The 18,835-nt window shown below is 44.0% G+C and overlaps 1 protein-coding gene across 15 annotated transcripts in view; it reads left to right on the forward strand.

Moving 5' to 3' along the window:
- Positions 1–18,835, forward strand: part of LOC139749597 (transducin-like enhancer protein 4) — a 169,403-nt gene that overhangs the window by 74,816 nt on the left and 75,752 nt on the right. For 4 of the 15 annotated variants that reach the window (XR_011712996.1, XM_071663694.1, XM_071663695.1 and 1 more), the window contains exons 6-7: positions 101–175; positions 2,562–2,591. The exons of 2 other annotated variants lie outside the window; for them this stretch is intronic. Coding sequence is in view for 12 of the 13 variants with exons in the window: in XM_071663694.1 (XP_071519795.1) it covers positions 101–175; positions 2,562–2,591 (105 nt within the window). In the remaining variant the exon portion in view is untranslated. The remainder of the gene's footprint in view (positions 1–100; positions 176–2,561; positions 2,592–18,835) is intronic. 9 more of the 15 variants (XM_071663696.1, XM_071663697.1, XM_071663698.1 and 6 more) reach the window with 5 other exon arrangements.

Here is an 18,835-nt window from a genome sequence, read left to right on the forward strand (position 1 = left end):
GGATGGAGGAAAAGAAAAAAAAAGTAAAGTTTTTAAAATATACTAGGAAGATACATGTTCTATACCTGTGACTAATTGTGTTCCTCCCACGTTGGGTCAGCACCAGCAGCAGGTGGCAGCGGCGATAGAGAGGGCAAAACAGGTCACCATGACGGAGCTCAACTCCATCATCGGGGTAAGTCATCCCCCCAACCCCTGGAAGATGAATCCCCCTCTCCACCTTCCTCTTGTTAAGGTGTCTCGAGGTGTGGGACGGGAGGAGGGGGGGGTGGTGTTCTGTGGGGTGGAGAGTTGGGGAAATACAATTTCTATTTTTTTAGAGGGTACAGTAAATGGGGGCTTTGATTAACATTTTACGAGGGTTTTAGAACTGTTTAGAATAGATGGATAGAAGGTTTAGAAAGGTTTTTGGTAGAAGGGAGGTAGCTTTGTGTTTATAGAGGGGGAGCTCAAGGATTTAGAATGTTTATGGTAGGGATGTCAGGGGTTTAGAATGTGTCTGTAGAAAGAGCATAGGAGGTTGAAGTAATCATTTAGGAAGGTTCAGGGATCAGGATATTTTTATATGGAGCTCAGAGATTCAAAATGTGTATAGAGGGAACTCAGTAGTTCAGAAATTCATTTTTTCTACAGAAGCAGGTTAGAATTTTAGAAGGAAATCAGCAGTCCAAAAATTAATTTTTTTTTGCTATGAAGAATGTTTATAGAATTTGTACTGAGGGAACTCAACAGTTCAGAAATTCAATCTTTTTTAGAACAAGTTTTATATCAGAATTTATATAGAGGGAACTCATTAGCTCAGATATTTAATTTCTCTATAGAAGAATGTTTATAGGGGGAGTTTGGGCTCAGAATTTTTACAGAGTGAGTTCAAGGTAATTTGTGTAAATAGGAAAGCTCATTGATATAAAGGAAATGATGGATTCAGAATTTTACTTAATATTGTTCAGTTCAGAATATATATGTATAGATGATGATCATAGTTTCTGAATGTTTATAGAAGCAGTTCGAGTTCAGAATGCTTACAGAGTTGAGTTTAGGGTTTCAAAATGTTTATGAAGGGAGCTCATACAGTCTGTAGATGGAGCTTAGGTATTTAGGATGTTTTAAGTAAAGAACTCAATGATTTAAAAACATTGATGGGAGAGTTGTATTCTGTTTATTAAAGTACTTGAGGGGCTCAGAATGTTTTTAGTGGACCGTTGATGGTTGAATATAGATGAGATTACTCATTACAAGTAGAAGGAGTGTGTTCTGAAACTTCAGGGGTCTAGCTAGAAGTATATGGGAATAGGTTTGACAGTGTATAGAGTGTATTAGAGAAGGGATGTTGAATTGTTGTTGTGAATTGTGATTGAAGTGTTGTGTGCCCTCTTGTCTGTGTATGTAGCTAAGAGGTTTATGACGTACATGATGGAATGTTGACAAATATTTTGTGGTTGATAATGAAGGAAGGAAGAAATGGTCTGATTTGAAGATAATAAGGGATGGGATCATGTATGTATATCACTTATAGAAGTAATAGCTAGCTTTTTGCCCATATCAGGGATTCACAGGATAGAAAATGTGATAGGTAGGGGAGAAGAGGTTTTATAGGTGAAGATGGTAATATATATATATAGGAGCAGAGAGGGTTACAGGTGTTAGTGGAAGAATGAAGATTCATAATGAGTGAAAAGGGAGGATGAAATGGTAGTAAAGAAGGACAAGGCTCAAAGTGTAGGAGAGAGAGAGTTCATTATATATATATATATATATATATATATATATATATATATATATATATATATATATATATATATATATATATATATATATTATATATATATATATATATATATATATATATATATATATATATATATATATATATATGTAAATGAATTTCACTCCTGATTAACTTTAGTCCTTTGTCTTAGTAAGGGAGTTTGTATTAAGCTATTTGGTGTTAGGTGTTATCATAAAGTGATTAGGTGATTTAAAAATCATTAATGATGATAAGCTTTTGATTATTACAGTGACTAGATGAGGAGAGTATGAAGAAAATGATTAGATATATATTAAAAAGAATCATGAATGAACGGGTTTTGATTTGTCTAGTTGAATGTAGAGCCACATATATATATTTTTTTTTGCAATTGATGGTCCAGAGAATATGCCAAACTTCATAGAACATATTGATGTTATGTTTAGCCAACAATTGATGTTTATTCATGTGTTAGCAACCATTCCTTGAAGTGGGTGTTGTGGTTGATGTGTTTCAAAGATTAGAGCAACCATATTCCCTCAGTGGGTATTGTTTTGGGTTGACTTTGTCAATAGATAGATATATATAAAAAAAAAAGAATAAATACATTTCTCGAGTTCTGAAGTTCTGGGTTTATTCTAATAGGAACAAATTCATTTACCCATATACCTAAGGTTAGCTCCACTAGTGGTGTTCCTTTCTCTTCTGCATTTTCTGTGTATATGTCAAAAAAAATAAAAAAGATAAAAAAAAAAATCTCTCTCCTGGCCGTGTTACTACGGATGGGTCATCGATGTATTCTATTGCCTTACAGCAGCAGAGAAACGAGTTACCCCGAATTTTGGTTAGTATCCGAGGACCTTCGTTGGATGTTGCGGCCAGTAATGTGGACGGAGAGGGAGCGAGAGCCAACCCAGGGGGGACAATGGGGGAAAAAGGGAGGGCAAAAAGGGGGGTTTAAATGCAGGGTTGTTAGGAAGAAAATTTTCTGTCTTTATAGAGAAAGAAAATGAGTCATTTTATTTTTTCAAGTTCTGATTGTTGGTTTAACCTTGAATAATTGAGAGAGGAATTAGTTTTTTTTTTCTTTTGAATAAATCTGGGTTTATTTATAACATTTAATGATATAATTTGAGTTATGTAGGTTAGTGACTGTTCATTAGGGGTAGGATGCACTAAAAGGAGACTCACAAATTAATTAATTCATTAACAAAATAAATATTAGCATCAGTTATTCCACAGTAACCACAGACTTAGAGGGTTTGTTAAAGATAGTAAGTATAGAGAGAGAGAGGAAAGGGTTGTCTTGCACCTGTTTTGGATGAAGTTGAAAATTAGTACAAATAGATAGATAACGTTATAGCCTGGGTTAGTAAAAGTCTATATAGGTATAGGTGATAGGGACTTTGCTACAACTATAGAATTCTTTCCCGGAGACAAATATAGCAATACAAGAGAGAATGTATGAAATGTTTGAGGAATATATATATATATATATATATATATATATATATATATATATATATATATATATATATATATATAGAGGGAATTTTTATCAGTGATTAAGCATAAATTAGGAGAAGATACGGCCAGGGGATGGGGGGGGGGGGGCGATTCTTGCCCAGGGGAACACGTGTGTGTGTGTGTGTGTGTGTGTGTGTGTGTGTGTTCTTTCTCCCAGTGGTGGTCTTGCGTCCCATAGCCATACCATCAGAACCCCAGTAGGTGTCCCAGATCAACCACAGCTCCTCGCTCGAAGAGATTAAAAAAAAGAAAGAAAAATAATGGTGAAAGGTTTGTCATATCTATTGTGAGGGTACCAGGAGTCTCAAAAAATCTCTCTCTCTCTCTCTCTCTCTCTCTCTCTCTCTCTCTCTCTCTCTCTCTCTCTCTCTCTCTCTCTCTCTCTCTCTCTCTCTGCCTAATGATGCGGAAGCCGCTCTCATTCTCTCCCTCAGGTTAGTATTACAGTGAGGGAAGACCAGCAGGTAGATAGATGGAGTATTTCAAGTGATTATTACCTGCTGTGGTGGCGGGTTTGCGACACCCAAGGTGTGTCAGCTGGTCACCAACAGGTTAATGTTGGAGTGTCAGCTGGTCACCAGCAGCATAATGTTGGAGTGTCAGCTGGTCACCAACAGGTTAATGTTGGAGTGTCAGCTGGTCACCAGCAGCATAATGTTGGAGTGTCAGCTGGTCACCAGTAGGATAATGTTGGAGTGTCAGCTGGTCACCAACAGGTTAATGTTGGAGTGTCAGCTGGTCACCAGCAGCATAATGTTGGAGTGTCAGCTGGTCACCAGTAGGATAATGTTGGAGTGTCAGCTGGTCACCAACAGGAAAATGTTGGAGGAAAGGACACCCACCTTAAGGGAAGGCAACATGTCATAAACGCAGATTTCAAAGACCATTCAAGATTCAGATGTCAAAAACCAATTCTCCAAACGTGGACCTTATCCACAATACAGCGAGGTTCCTGTATTACTGTAATATCATTTTGTAATTACTTACATCAATGTACTTTGTGCATGAGGAAGATACAAAGCTGTTTTTCAAGATAGAACTGTTTAAAAAAAAATGGCATAGAAAGTAATGCAGTCGAGTGCAGTTGAATCTGGAACACTGATTTTTTTTATGAGATGAAGGAGGTCAAAGGTCACACTGGGAGGAAGAATGAACCACCCATCCACCTATAGGGGGTCAGGACATAATGTTGAAGTGTGCCTCATCATCCCCCCACAAACCCTCACAGGCTAACACATGAGGAAGGGCTAGGGTATATCAGTGGACATAGTCTAGCTTGAACTTTTGACAATCATAATAAAGTTTAATCAACTCTAAAGCTATGTACATAAAAAGCTTAATGATGGGAAAAGCCTTTTTATTTTTTAGTGTTTAACCCTTTTTGTCCCACCCCCCCTGTGTCATTATGTTCTGTTTCCCTCGTCCCATAATGATAAATGATAACTGTGTAGTTGTCTAGATATTATGGTCATGTAATTGGGTGATTTAAGAGGTAATTATCAGGTTTCTAATTGGTCCTTTTAAAGTCTAGGACTCCTTGTCTGTATTGTTGTTAAGAGTGATTCATATGTTTGCACGTAGACTCATTTACATAATCCAGCCATCACGGTTATTTGTTAAATTAATTATTTAAATCACTTGTGTTTCACAAGCTTAGGTTTTTTGCAATGTGTGTTATTTGCTTTTAAGATTTATTTGTATCACTTTCACATAAGCATTGTTATGCCATCACTGTCACCACCATCACTGTCACCACCATCACTATCACCACCATCACTATCACCATCATCACTATCACCACCATCACTATCACCACCATCACTATCATCACCATCACTATCACCACCATCACTATCACCACCATCACTATCACCACCATCACTATCATCACCATCACTATCACCACCATCACTATCACCACCATCACTATCACCACCATCACTATCACCACCATCACTATCACCACCATCATCATCATCACTATCATCACCACCATCACTATCACCACCATCATCATCATCACTATCATCACCACCATCACTTATCTCCACCGCTATCCTCCAACACTTGACCCCACCACCAACACTGAAATCACCCATCACCAACACCCGCGCGTGACGCTGCCTGACTCACACCGTCACTTCACCCGTCACATGACCGTCATCATCACATCAAAACCAAACACATGTTGCTGGCAATGGCCACGACACACGTGTGTCTTGAGCCTACTACGTCACGGGGAGGGGGGGGGGGGCGTATGTTGTGAGCACACAACATCATATAGTGTCCGTCTGTATGACTGGGAGACGTTGCTGTCACGTCACGACACAACACAGTAGATTATTAGTGTCTGTGTGACTGGGAGACGTTGCTGTCACGTCACGACACAACACAGTAGATTATTAGTGTCTGTGTGACTTGGAGACGTTGCTGTCATGTCACAACACAACACAGTAGATTATTAGACAGGTTTACACTAGTGTTCTGACCTCACAGCAACACGGTGGAGTGGTGTCGTAAGCTCAAAGCACGCGGAAGCTGACTTGTTACACTTACGACATTGTATAATATGTTGTTATGACTTCACGACAGAGATAAGGTTGTGGTGTTGTTATTGTTGTTGTGACCTCAGGACAAAACATGACCTTAGGTCAGAGGTAAGGTTGTTGTGTGCTTACAACACTCGACAAACTTGCTCAAAGCTCACACGATGGTATGTATAGTTTAGACCAGTATGTATCACCAGATGATGGATGGTAATTAGAACATTTAATTTAAACGCCAGATTTTTTTTTTTAAATGTCTCGCAATATTTGATTTTTTTTTTAATGATGAAAAATGTTATTTTTAATGTTGTTGTGTTGCCGCAACACAAGTATGACCTTGTGTCATACTGGGAGAACTTGTGTTGTTGTGAGTCACATGAGTGGAGGATTATAGTGCTATAAGTCCAAACTTAGTGTCATTAAGTCTGAAATAATACTGAAGGATAGGATTAACGCTCTTATAAATACCAGTTTACTCATCACCTCCATTCGTTCCCCTTAGCCGTAGGCAATGTGTGTGTGTGTGTGTGTGTATTTTCGTCTCGTCTAGTACGATATCTGTCGTCATACGCCCGGCAGTACTTATCGGTCGGCAGCTGGTGTGGCCGGCAGCATGAGCCCCCAGACACTCACTAGAAGATTAATAAAGAAAAAAAGAAAAGTACTTGAATGAATACAAGGAAGATCAACAAAGCTAATTTCGTCGCACAGGAATTAATCATACGATAAGAGATCAGAGATTAAGATTATTTTCCGTTAACAACTAGTTCCCATTCAGGACCACTGCCAGGCGTGCCCAAATTATCGTACGGCACTCAGGCTTGAAGGAACCCTTCGCCCCAGTTCGAACCCCAGTCGCACTGACTCCCTTTGTCCCTTTTCAATCGCGATTCTCATCACTTTATATTGACGGGTCATGCACTACCGCGGCTGGGGGGTTTATATTAGCCCATCTATGGTTTAGTGGTTTATAGGTATCATCTCCTTCCCTGGTTTATTTAACGCCTTGATAAACCCCGGTTCAGCCACCATGACAGCCCCCCCCCCTCCCCACAGTGTTATGTGTGGGTAATGACGCCGTGAAATTTAAACGACCCTGAATGTAGGACGTTATTTTACCGCGCTGGGGAAAAAAATATATTACTCGTTACTAATAGCAGTAAAGGTTGTAGCTGGCTGACTGACTTCAGCTTCATGTAAAACACACGAGGTTTGGCTGAAGCTGAAGGCCAGACGTTCTTTTTTTTTTTAGAGACAAGATGGGGGAAGATAACGCGTTCGTACGTCATTACCACAAACATTACATTAACTGAAAGGGACGACGCGATTGGCGGGGGAGACTATGGGTGGGGAGGGGGGGAGGGGAGTGTGGGGAGCAAGGGGGAGGAATCAGATGGGAGGGGGAGGGGTGGGGTGGGTAGGGGTTGGGGGGGATGGGTGAGGTTGTTCGGGCAGAGTTGGGTTGTTAGGGTGGATAGTTAACAGGGGTTGGGGGTGGGAGGAGGAGGACTGACCAATGTAACTTGTAAAAAATATAAAACAGTGACTCATGTATTAAGGTCGTGTAGACTCGGTGAATGGTGAGTAAAATGTGGCCCAGGGCTGACCCATGATGAGCAATACAGGGGGGGGGGGGATGAATGCCACTGAAGTGGTGTTAGATAATGAGGACTCATGGTGAGGGAAGGCGCGGGTGATGGCTGCACGCCGAAAGGAAAGAAGAGAAAGTCGCAATTTGAGGCAGATGGACGAGTGGGAACATGACAGAGATAAGATAATGATCATGTTCAGATGTGTATGTGTGTGTGTGGGTGGGTGTGTGTGTGTGTGTGGGTGGGTGGGTGTGGGTGTGTGGGTGTGGGTGTATGGGACGAGTGCGTGGCTGGGTGGTACAACGCACTCACTATTATATATAATCCAGCCAAGATTACATTGAATCAATGTTGATATAAGATTCCCTTTTTTCTCCCCTTCTCTCTCTCTCTCTCTTCTCTCCCCGGTCAATCCTCTCTCTCCCCGGTCAATGATTCGCCGTTATCTGCTGGGGAGACAACAGACGACAACAGTGGGGAGCTAAGAGTGTTTTGACTGTTGTGTTGTGAGCAGTAAGGGAAGGCGCTGGTGTATACATATACATGGAGCTCAAATCACTCATAAGATCACTTCTTGTGTTCCTACCTCACTCTTGAGTTGTGTAAGACCATTAAGATAATTTGATAACGACTGTACATAATTATGTCATTATCAAGCTTAATGCCGTAATTATACGATAGATAATGTCTGAAGTGCAAGATATGGGTCGATATTTTCTGTGGTTAACCAGTTATGAAGTGGGTCAGTTCGACTGTGTATAGATGGTACCCTACGGGAGGTTTATAGAAGAACGTATAGCTAGGTTATTTATCCTATATATATAGATATATCTGTCGGCTGGATATAGTGCCTCTCCTGCTATGCTGTGGCTGAACACCCAGGGCTGTTCGTACCCGCGCCCGTACCATTACGTAAGTCCTCGTTACATTTAACAGTATTACCCAATATTTAACAGTATTACCCAATATTTAACACGATGATCCTTCAAGTTAACACAACTGGCCTTCATCTTGACGAACCCCCCTCCCCTCCCCCCCACCCACCCTCCCTCCACCTTAAAGAACCACCCTCCACTTACCATCCTACCCTCCACTTACCATCCTATCCTCCACTTACCATCCTACCCTCCTTTTCAAAAGTTTTAAACGCCTGACTCCACTAACTTAAACGCCCGACTCCATTAACTGGCAGACTTCTAGCCTCCTCCTCCTCCTCCTTCCCCACGCCCCCCCCCCCCCATCTCCACTTCCCACCCTGGAGAGGAGGCGCCTTTCCTGCTGATATATCGTGGAGCCGCTGCCGTGCCCACGCCCTACCAGACATTTGCAAGGAGGCTTCGCCCACGCCCCCCCTACCTCTACCCCCTACCCCCTCCCACTCTTGAGCACCGTCAGTAGAAAACGAGGTGGAGGAGGAGGAGCGCTTCAGGGAGAATGTTAAGTACGACGCGACATTATCACGTTGTTAACATGTAAATTGTAACACCGTAGCTTCACACGATGAAGGGGGGAGGGAGGGGGGTGTGTGGGGTGTTGCTGGTGGTCCTTGCCCCCCCCCACCCCACAAGGGCGGGGGGGGGTGTGGAAGGACAAGAGGAAAGAGAGAGAGAGAGAGAGAGAGAGAGAGAGAGAGAGAGAGAGGCGAGCCGAGGGAAGGGGTGAGGGGTGGGGGGAGAGAGAGAGGGTGGAGGGGGTTTTCCACCTCCCCTGTGGCACAGGGTGGAGGGTGAGGGGGTGTTTCCCCCTCCCCAGTGGCTCTGGGTAATTGGTGTGTGTATTACTGCAGTAGTAGAGGGGGAGGGGAGGGGAGGGGGGCTACCCTCTGTCCTCCTTTCCCCCCTCCCCACCCACCCTCCCCCTCCCCCCCCTTGTCCCTGAATAATCATCGTAAATGACTAACTCCGTTTTACTATGTTATTTAACTGCGTTGTTTACACGGGCGTGATGGTGAGAACTGGTTTGTTAATGGGGGACTCAGGAGGCCCGACTCTCTCTCTCTCTCTCTCGCCCTCCAAGGCTTACACGTACGATTTGTAGGTTGGAGAGGGAGGGAGGGAGGGAGGGGGGAGGGGAGGGGATGGGAGGAGGGGGCGATGGAGGGGAGGGAGGGAGGGAATTCTTGCTATTTCAAAATGAGGTCAAGACGGAAATTTTTAGGATACGAGAGCTTATCCTTTGACCTGACCCTCAGGTCATGAATTGGGAAAGGGAGGGTCGTACCGTCGTGCTCAACCAATGACGTAAGAGGTTGAAAATGGCGGGAAAATTTCGAGTGTGGTGGTGGTGTTGGATGGCGAGATATATATATATATATATATTCTTGAGCCCACGCTGGACTCTCCCGGCGCCTTCCCCCGTTCGTTTCCCCTGCCGCCATATTGCTTGTAAGTGCGCCATTCTGATAATAAGTAATGATACATAATAAGACAAAAGAGATGCGAGTCTTAAGTATAGTGTGCGGTGCGGCCGCCAGGGGGCTAACAGCTGAGCACCGGGAATACATTACCGGTCACACTGTCGGCCATGCGAGGCGGCAGAAGCGTTCCCGACGTAGTCAGCCTCACGGAATGGTGGTGATATACCGCGACCACGGTAGTTACCCTTACATAATTATAAGTTCCCGGCGGCTTGTGGGCAGATTGCCGCGACCTCCTGCTTAAAATTCCGCCGACGACGTTCTCCCGTGCAGAGGGCGGGGTTGCGTGCAGCAACTTGGGAGGAGGAGTAATGGCGCGCGGAGTAATACACGGGTGGAGTATTGCGTGCAGCGACTTGGGAGGAGGAGTAATGGCGCGCGGAGTAATATACGCGCGGAGTAATACACGGGCGGAGTAATACACGGGCGGAGTAATACACAGGATTGTGGGACGGGGTACGACGGCCGGTCCTAAAGTGGCGGGAGGGTTAAGGCTTGACACGCACTACTTTGCCCATGACCTGATCTGGCGTGGTCATATGTCGCTGGTTAAGGCCCCGTCCAACGTCATAAGTGAGGTCAAATTTACACACTAGAATTCATGGCCTTTCGGCTATTGACATTGTTAACAGAGGTCGTGTGTGTTCATCTTTGCCGTGTGTATACACACCCGTGGGGGACCCACACACTCATACATCATGGCGCCCTCCCTCCCTCGTGTACAAACATTGGCTTAGAAAGATGGAAAATGTAGGAAAGTAAACACCCACACACACACACACACACACACACACACACACACACGCACACACACACACACACACACACACACACACACACACACACACACACACACACACGTGGTAGACCAATAGAATACGAATAAGCAATTAGACCCAATTTAAATCGTGGGTTCATCAGAAACACGAGACCCCATGTGACCCAGCGAAGTGGGTTCAATATAGCCAGACCCAGAGACTAGCAGCAGCAGCGCCCTCCACCCCCGTAGCGGCAGAACGTGGCACCATCAGCCAACACACTGACGTAATCATTGTCTCATAACAGCCAGGTAGTTCGGTCATTATACAATGTGTCTTTATGGATTATTATATTTGTTCTCCCTCGTCGTCCCCCCCCCCCCCGCGCCCCCTCGGTCACGCACACACACGTCATCAAAATGGAATTTCAATCTATTTTTTTTTAACTTCAATCTATTTTTTTTAACTTCAATCTGTTTTTTTTTAACTTCAATCTATTTTTTTAACTTTTGTTTTTAGAGTTTTTTATTAATCGCTTGTTTCCCCAGCTAACGACCAGTTGTCGCTGTGCACGGGTTTGATAGCCGAGCCGCCGACGACGACCCCCCGAATTGGCGGGAAATGGAGACGTGGGGGTTGGGGGGGAATGGAACTCAGCCCCCCCCACCCACCCCAAGATGGCCTGGTTTATAAGGGCGGTTTATCGCCCGGGGTTAAACCCCAGAGTTGAGGGGTGGTTTTAAAGTTTGTAGTTTAAGCTCTTATGAGACGATTTAAGTTGATAGATTTTTTTCCCTCGTGGAGACGACCGTTGGTGGTGGTGATGGAGGTGGTGGTGGAGGGAGGGGAAGTTGGTGGTAAAGGAGGGGGTGGGTGGATGTTGGAGGAGATGAGGGGGGAGGGGGTGGTGTGGGTGGCAAGAGTGTTGGGGGTGGAGCAAGGGAAGATGAGATTGGTGGCGGAAGTGTTGGAGAAGATCTGGGGAAGATGAGATTGGTGGCGGAAGTGTTGGAGAAGATCTGGGGAAGATGAGATTGGTGGCGGAAGTGTTGGAGAAGATCTGAGGAAGATGAGATTGGTGGCGGGAATGTTGGAGAAGATCTGGGGAAGATGAGATTGGTGGCGGGAATGTTGGAGAAGAGCGGGGGGAGGAGGGGGAGGCCCTCCTCATGCACCCAAACACCAACAATTGACTGATTCAACATCATTTCAGTCACCATCAGTGTAGTGTGATGTTGTTATAATGGAATATTAACTCTCACGCATTCTTAACATAGGCACATACCCACCACATTAACATAGGCACATACCCACCACATTAACATAGGCACATACCCACCACATTAACATAGGCACATACCCACCACATTAACATAGGCACGTACCCACCACATTAACATAGGCACATGCCCACCACATTAACATAGGCACATACCCACCACATTAACATAGGCACATACCCACCACATTAACATAGGCACATACCCACCACATTAACATAGGCACATACCCACCACATTAACATAGGCACATACCCACCACATTAACATAGGCACATACCCACCACATTAACATAGGCACATACCCACCACATTAACATAGGCACATACCCACCACATTAACATAGGCACATACTCACCACATTAACATAGGCACATACCCACCACATTAACATAGGCACGTACCCACCACATTAACATAGGCACGTACCCAACACATTAACATAGGCACATACCCACCACATTAACATAGGCACATACCCACCACATTAACATAGGCACATACCCACCACAGTAACATAGGCACATACCCACCACATTAACATAGGCACATACCCACCACATTAACATAGGCACATACCCACCACATTAACATAGGCACGTACCCACCACATTAACATAGGCACATACCCACCACATTAACATAGGCACATACCCACCACATTAACATAGGCACATACCCACCACAGTAACATAGGCACATACCCACCACATTAACATAGGCACATACCCACCACATTAACATAGGCACATACCCACCACATTAACATCGGCACGTACCCACCACATTAACATAGACACGTACCCAACACATTAACATAGGCACATACCCACCACATTAACATAGGCACATACCCACCACATTAACATAGGCACATACCCACCACATTAACATAGGCACATACCCACCACATTAACATAGGCACATACCCACCACATTAACATTAGCACATACCCACCACATTAACATAGGCACATACCCACCACATTAACATAGGCACATACCCACCACATTAACATAGGCACATACCCACCACATTAACATAGGCACATACCCACCACAGTAACATAGGCACATACCCACCACATTAACATAGGCACGTACCCAACACATTAACATAGGCACATACCCACCACATTAACATAGGCACATACCCACCACATTAACATAGGCACATACCCACCACATTAACATAGGCACATACCCACCACATTAACATAGGCACATACCCACCACATTAACATAGGCACATACCCACCACATTAACATTAGCACATACCCACCACATTAACATAGGCACATACCCACCACAGTAACATAGGCACATACCCACCACATTAACATAGGCACATACCCACCACATTAACATAGGCACATACCCACCACATTAACATAGGCACATACCCACCACATTAACATAGGCACATACCCACCACATTAACATAGGCACATACCCACCACATTAACATAGGCACATACCCACCACATTAACATAGGCACATACTCACCACATTAACATAGGCACATACCCACCACATTAACATAGGCACATACCCACCACATTAACATAGGCACATACCCACCACATTAACATAGGCACATACTCACCACATTAACATAGGCCCATGCACATCACGCTGATATAGACATCTGAAAACACACACACACACACACACACACACACACACATGGGTGAGTAGGGGGGGCGGGGGTCTGGGGGCAGCCCCCCCACCATCGTAATGTTCAATGTTGTCCCATCCTCCAGTAACCACAATTAGCGTCCCTCCACGCTCGTTCGCCGCGCCAAACGATCGTTAGTGATAAACCTAAGTGTTGTTTGAAGCCTTGTTCAGGTATACCTGTGACCCCCCAGATACACAGTGTTGCAGACCCCCAGATATACAGTGTGCAGACCCCCAGATACACAGTGTTGCAGACCCCCAGATACACAGTGTTGCAGACCCCCAGATACACAGTGTTGCAGACCCCCAGATATACAGTGTGCAGACCCCCAGATACACAGTGTTGCAGACCCCCCAGATACACAGTGTTGCAGACCCCCAGATATACAGTGTTGCAGACCCCCCAGATACACAGTGTTGCAGACCCCCAGATACACAGTGTTGCAGACCCCCAGATACACAGTGTTGCAGACCCCCAGATGTACAGTGTTGCAGACCCCCAGATACACAGTGTTGCAGACCCCCAGATGTACAGTGTTGCAGACCCCCAGATACACAGTGTTGCAGACCCCCAGATATACAGTGTGCAGACCCCCAGATACACAGTGTTGCAGACCCCCAGATACACAGTGTTGCAGACCCCCAGATACACAGTGTTGCAGACCCCCAGATGTACAGTGTTGCAGACCCCCAGATACACAGTGTTGCAGACCCCCAGATGTACAGTGTTGCAGACCCCCAGATACACAGTGTTGCAGACCCCCAGATACACAGTGTTGCAGACCCCCAGATGTACAGTGTTGCAGACCCCCAGATACACAGTGTTGCAGACCCCCAGATACACAGTGTTGCAGACCCCCCAGATACACAGTGTTGCAGACCCCCAGATACACAGTGTTGCAGACCCCCAGATGTACAGTGTTGCAGACCCCAGATACACAGTGTTGCAGACCCCCAGATACGCAGTGTTGCAGATCCCCAGATGTACAGTGTGCAGACCCCCAGATACACAGTGTTGCAGACCCCCAGATACACAGTGTTGCAGACCCCCAGATGCACAGTGTTGCAGACCCCCAGATACACAGTGTTGCAGACCCCCAGATACACAGTGTTGCAGACCCCTAGATACACAGTGTTGCAGACCCCCAGATATACAGTGTTGCAGGCCCCCAGATACACAGTGTTGCAGACCCCCAGATACACAGTGTTGCAGACCCCCAGATATACAGTGTTGCAGACCCCCAGATACACAGTGTTGCAGACCCCCAGATACACAGTGTTGCAGACCCCCAGATACACAGTGTTGCAGACCCCCAGATACACAGTGTTGCAGACCCCCAGATATACAGTGTTGCAGACCCCCAGATATACAGTGTTGCAGACCCCCAGATACACAGTGTTGCAGACCCCCAGATATACAGTGTTGCAGACCCCCAGATACACAGTGTTGCAGACCCCCAGATATACAGTGTTGCAGACCCCCAGATACACAGTGTTGCAGACCCCCAGATACACAGTGTTGCAGACCCCCAGATACACAGTGTTGCAGACCTCCAGATACACAGTGTTGCAGACCTCCAGATACACAGTGTTGCAGACCCCCAGATACACAGTGTTGCAGACCCCCAGATACACAGTGTTGCAGACCCCCAGATACACAGTGTTGCAGACCTCCAGATACACAGTGTTGCAGACCTCCAGATACACAGTGTTGCAGACCTCCAGATACACAGTGTTGCAGACCCCAGATACACAGTGTTGCAGAACTGTGTTGCATCCTGAGCTAGAGTTCAGTGTGTTCCAGGCCTCTCTCTCTCTCTCTCTCTCTCTCTCTCTCTCTCTCTCTCTCTCTCTCTCTCTCTCTCTCTCTCTCTCACCATATCTGGGTCTTCATGGCAGACTTAGCCATGACGAAGCCTGGGTTCGAGTCTCATGACGGGACTGGTGGGGTGTGGGGGTTCGTACGGCGGGTCGACCCCTCGCCTCGTTGGTTCGAATCCCGGGTGGTTCGAAGCTGGACTGGTGGAATAACGTGGCAATTCGTTGTGTTCAACGATCGACTCGTCGTTCGTGGTTGCTTAACGAGGCTGTTTAAACCATCTGAAATGATTGTTAGCGTCCTACCCCTCATGACGTCATTGTAATTAAAGCCAAGGTGGGCATAACGACCTCGTTACTCATCACTTCACATCGTTATCATCTCTCATCGTCTGTCATATCCCTCATATTCTCACCATCTCTCATGTTCACTCAATCATGTTCACTTTAGCTTTTGTACTAACGCGAGTTTATATATATATATATATATATATATATATATATATATATATATATATATATATATATATATATATTCCCATGAGTCCTCGGGGAAAATGAAACACGAAAAGTTCCCAAGTGCACTTTCGTGTCATAATCACATCATCAGGGGAGACACAAGAGAGAAATATAACAGTCAGTTGATATACTTCGATATATATCAACTGACTGTTATATTTCTCTCTTGTGTCTCCCCTGATGATGTGATTATGACACGAAAGTGCACTTGGGAACTTTTCGTGTTTCATTTTCCCCGTGGACTCATAGGAATATCTTGATCACGCGCAAAATTGTGATCCTTTCCAATATATATATATATATATATATATATATATATATATATATATATATATATATATATATATATATATATATATATACACGCCAGGCACATTACTTCACCAATTGCATGAGCACAGCGTATGAACACATCACAATGTTATCTCTCGCTTGTGGCATCTGGTCCACACTCGCTGGCAGTTTGAGCTTTTCAACACAGCAGAAAGCTTTTGTTTCATTTCACTAGAAAGCTTTGTTTAATTCCTCTACCTCCCCTTCCCTCCCTCCCCACTCTTCCCCTTCCCCTTCCTCTGTTATGTTGTGGTATAAACTCATGTATGGCACACCCCCTTCCACACTCCCCCCTCCCCCCCCCTCCCTCCCCCCCAGCAAAGCTTATCTTTAGAGACATATCGTGTACGATCCCAACTCCTCCCCCACAAACAGCTAAAGCTTATCGTGGTCCCACGAAGGGCCTTGGAGAACTTCTTATTTCACAATTTATGTTTAGTGATAAAAGAACTTGGATAGATATCACCACAGTATATACATTAGTGCTCAGTACTTATCACCACACTATATACATTAGTGCTCAGTACTTACAGTTATCACCACAGTATATACATTAGTGCTCAGTACTTACAGTTATCACCACACTATATACATTAGTGCTCAGTACTTACAGTTATCACCACAGTATATACATTAGTGCTCAGTACTTATCACCACAGTATATATATTAGTGCTCAGTACTTACAGTTATCACCACAGTATATACATTAGTGCTCAGTACTTACAGTTATCACCACAGTATATATATTAGTGCTCAGTACTTACAGTTATCACCACAGTATATATATTAGTGCTCAGTACTTACAGTTATCACCACAGTATATACATTAGTGCTCAGTACTTACAGTTATCACCACAGTATATACATTAGTGCTCAGTACTTACAGTTATCACCACAGTATATACATTAGTGCTCAGTACTTACAGTTATCACCACAGTATATATATTAGTGCTCAGTACTTACAGTTATCACCACAGTATATATATTAGTGCTCAGTACTTACAGTTATCACCACAGTATATACATTAGTGCTCAGTACTTACAGTCATCACCACAGTATATACATTAGTGCTCAGTACTTATCACCACACTATATACATTAGTGCTCAGTACTTACAGTTATCACCACAGTATATACATTAGTGCTCAGTACTTATCACCACAGTATATACATTAGTGCTCAGTACTTACAGTCATCACCACAGTATATACATTAGTGCTCAGTACTTATCACCACACTATATACATTAGTGCTCAGTACTTACAGTTATCACCACAGTATATACATTAGTGCTCAGTACTTACAGTTATCACCACAGTATATACATTAGTGCTCAGTACTTACAGTTATCACCACAGTATATACATTAGTGCTCAGTACTTACAGTTATCACCACAGTATATATATTAGTGCTCAGTACTTACAGTTATCACCACAGTATATATATTAGTGCTCAGTACTTACAGTTATCACCACAGTATATACATTAGTGCTCAGTACTTACAGTCATCACCACAGTATATACATTAGTGCTCAGTACTTATCACCACACTATATACATTAGTGCTCAGTACTTACAGTTATCACCACAGTATATACATTAGTGCTCAGTACTTATCACCACAGTATATACATTAGTGCTCAGTACTTACAGTCATCACCACAGTATATACATTAGTGCTCAGTACTTATAACCATTGTGCTCAGCGCCTCACGCCATTAAGCTGCTCATGTGTGCCATGACCAGATTTCGTGGCCTGACGTAAGCTTAAGCTTGTGTGAGGGGGGGGAGGGGGGGTCCGGAGCTAAGCTGCTGCCTTGTGGATTTTAAGCTTTTATGTTTAATGAGATTGGCTTGTGGAATTATTATTATTATTATTATTATTATTATTATTATTATTATTATTATTATTATTATTATTATTATGACATATTATTTAATTGTTATTGTTATTATAATTTTATTATTATTATTATTACTATTAATGATATGAATAATAATAATGAATGTAATAATGTCATTATTATTATTATTATCATTATTACCATCATCATCATCATCATCATTATTATTATTATTATTTATCTCATTATTGATGTTGTCATTGTCAATAGTGTTGTGGTTGTATCTACCATGCCGGCCACCACCACGAACAGTGGCGTGAACCTTCCTCTTGACCTGGGGGGGTCACCTGGTTGTGATCAACCACAAGGTTGAACAGTGTGTGTGTCAACCAAGTGGCATTCACCCAGGGGGTTAAGTAGTGGGTGATTGTATGTGTCAACCAAGTGGCATTCACCCAGTGGGTTAAGTAGTGGGTGATTGTGTGTGTCAACCAAGTGGCACTCACCCAGGGGGTTAAGTAGTGGATGATTGTGTGTGTCAACCAAGTGGCATTCACCCAGGGGGTTAAATAGTGGATGATTGTGTGTGTCAACCAAGTGGCATTCACCCAGGGGGTTAAGTAGTGGATGATTGTGTGTGTCAACCAAGTGGCATTCACCCAGGGGGTTAAATAGTGGATGATTGTGTGTGTCAACCAAGTGGCACTCACCCAGGGGGTTAAGTAGTGGATGATTGTGTGTGTCAACCAAGTGGCATTCACCCAGGGG

This window comes from Panulirus ornatus, chromosome 7, assembly GCF_036320965.1.
Source record: "Panulirus ornatus isolate Po-2019 chromosome 7, ASM3632096v1, whole genome shotgun sequence".
Classification (NCBI taxonomy): Eukaryota; Metazoa; Arthropoda; class Malacostraca; order Decapoda; family Palinuridae; genus Panulirus; species Panulirus ornatus.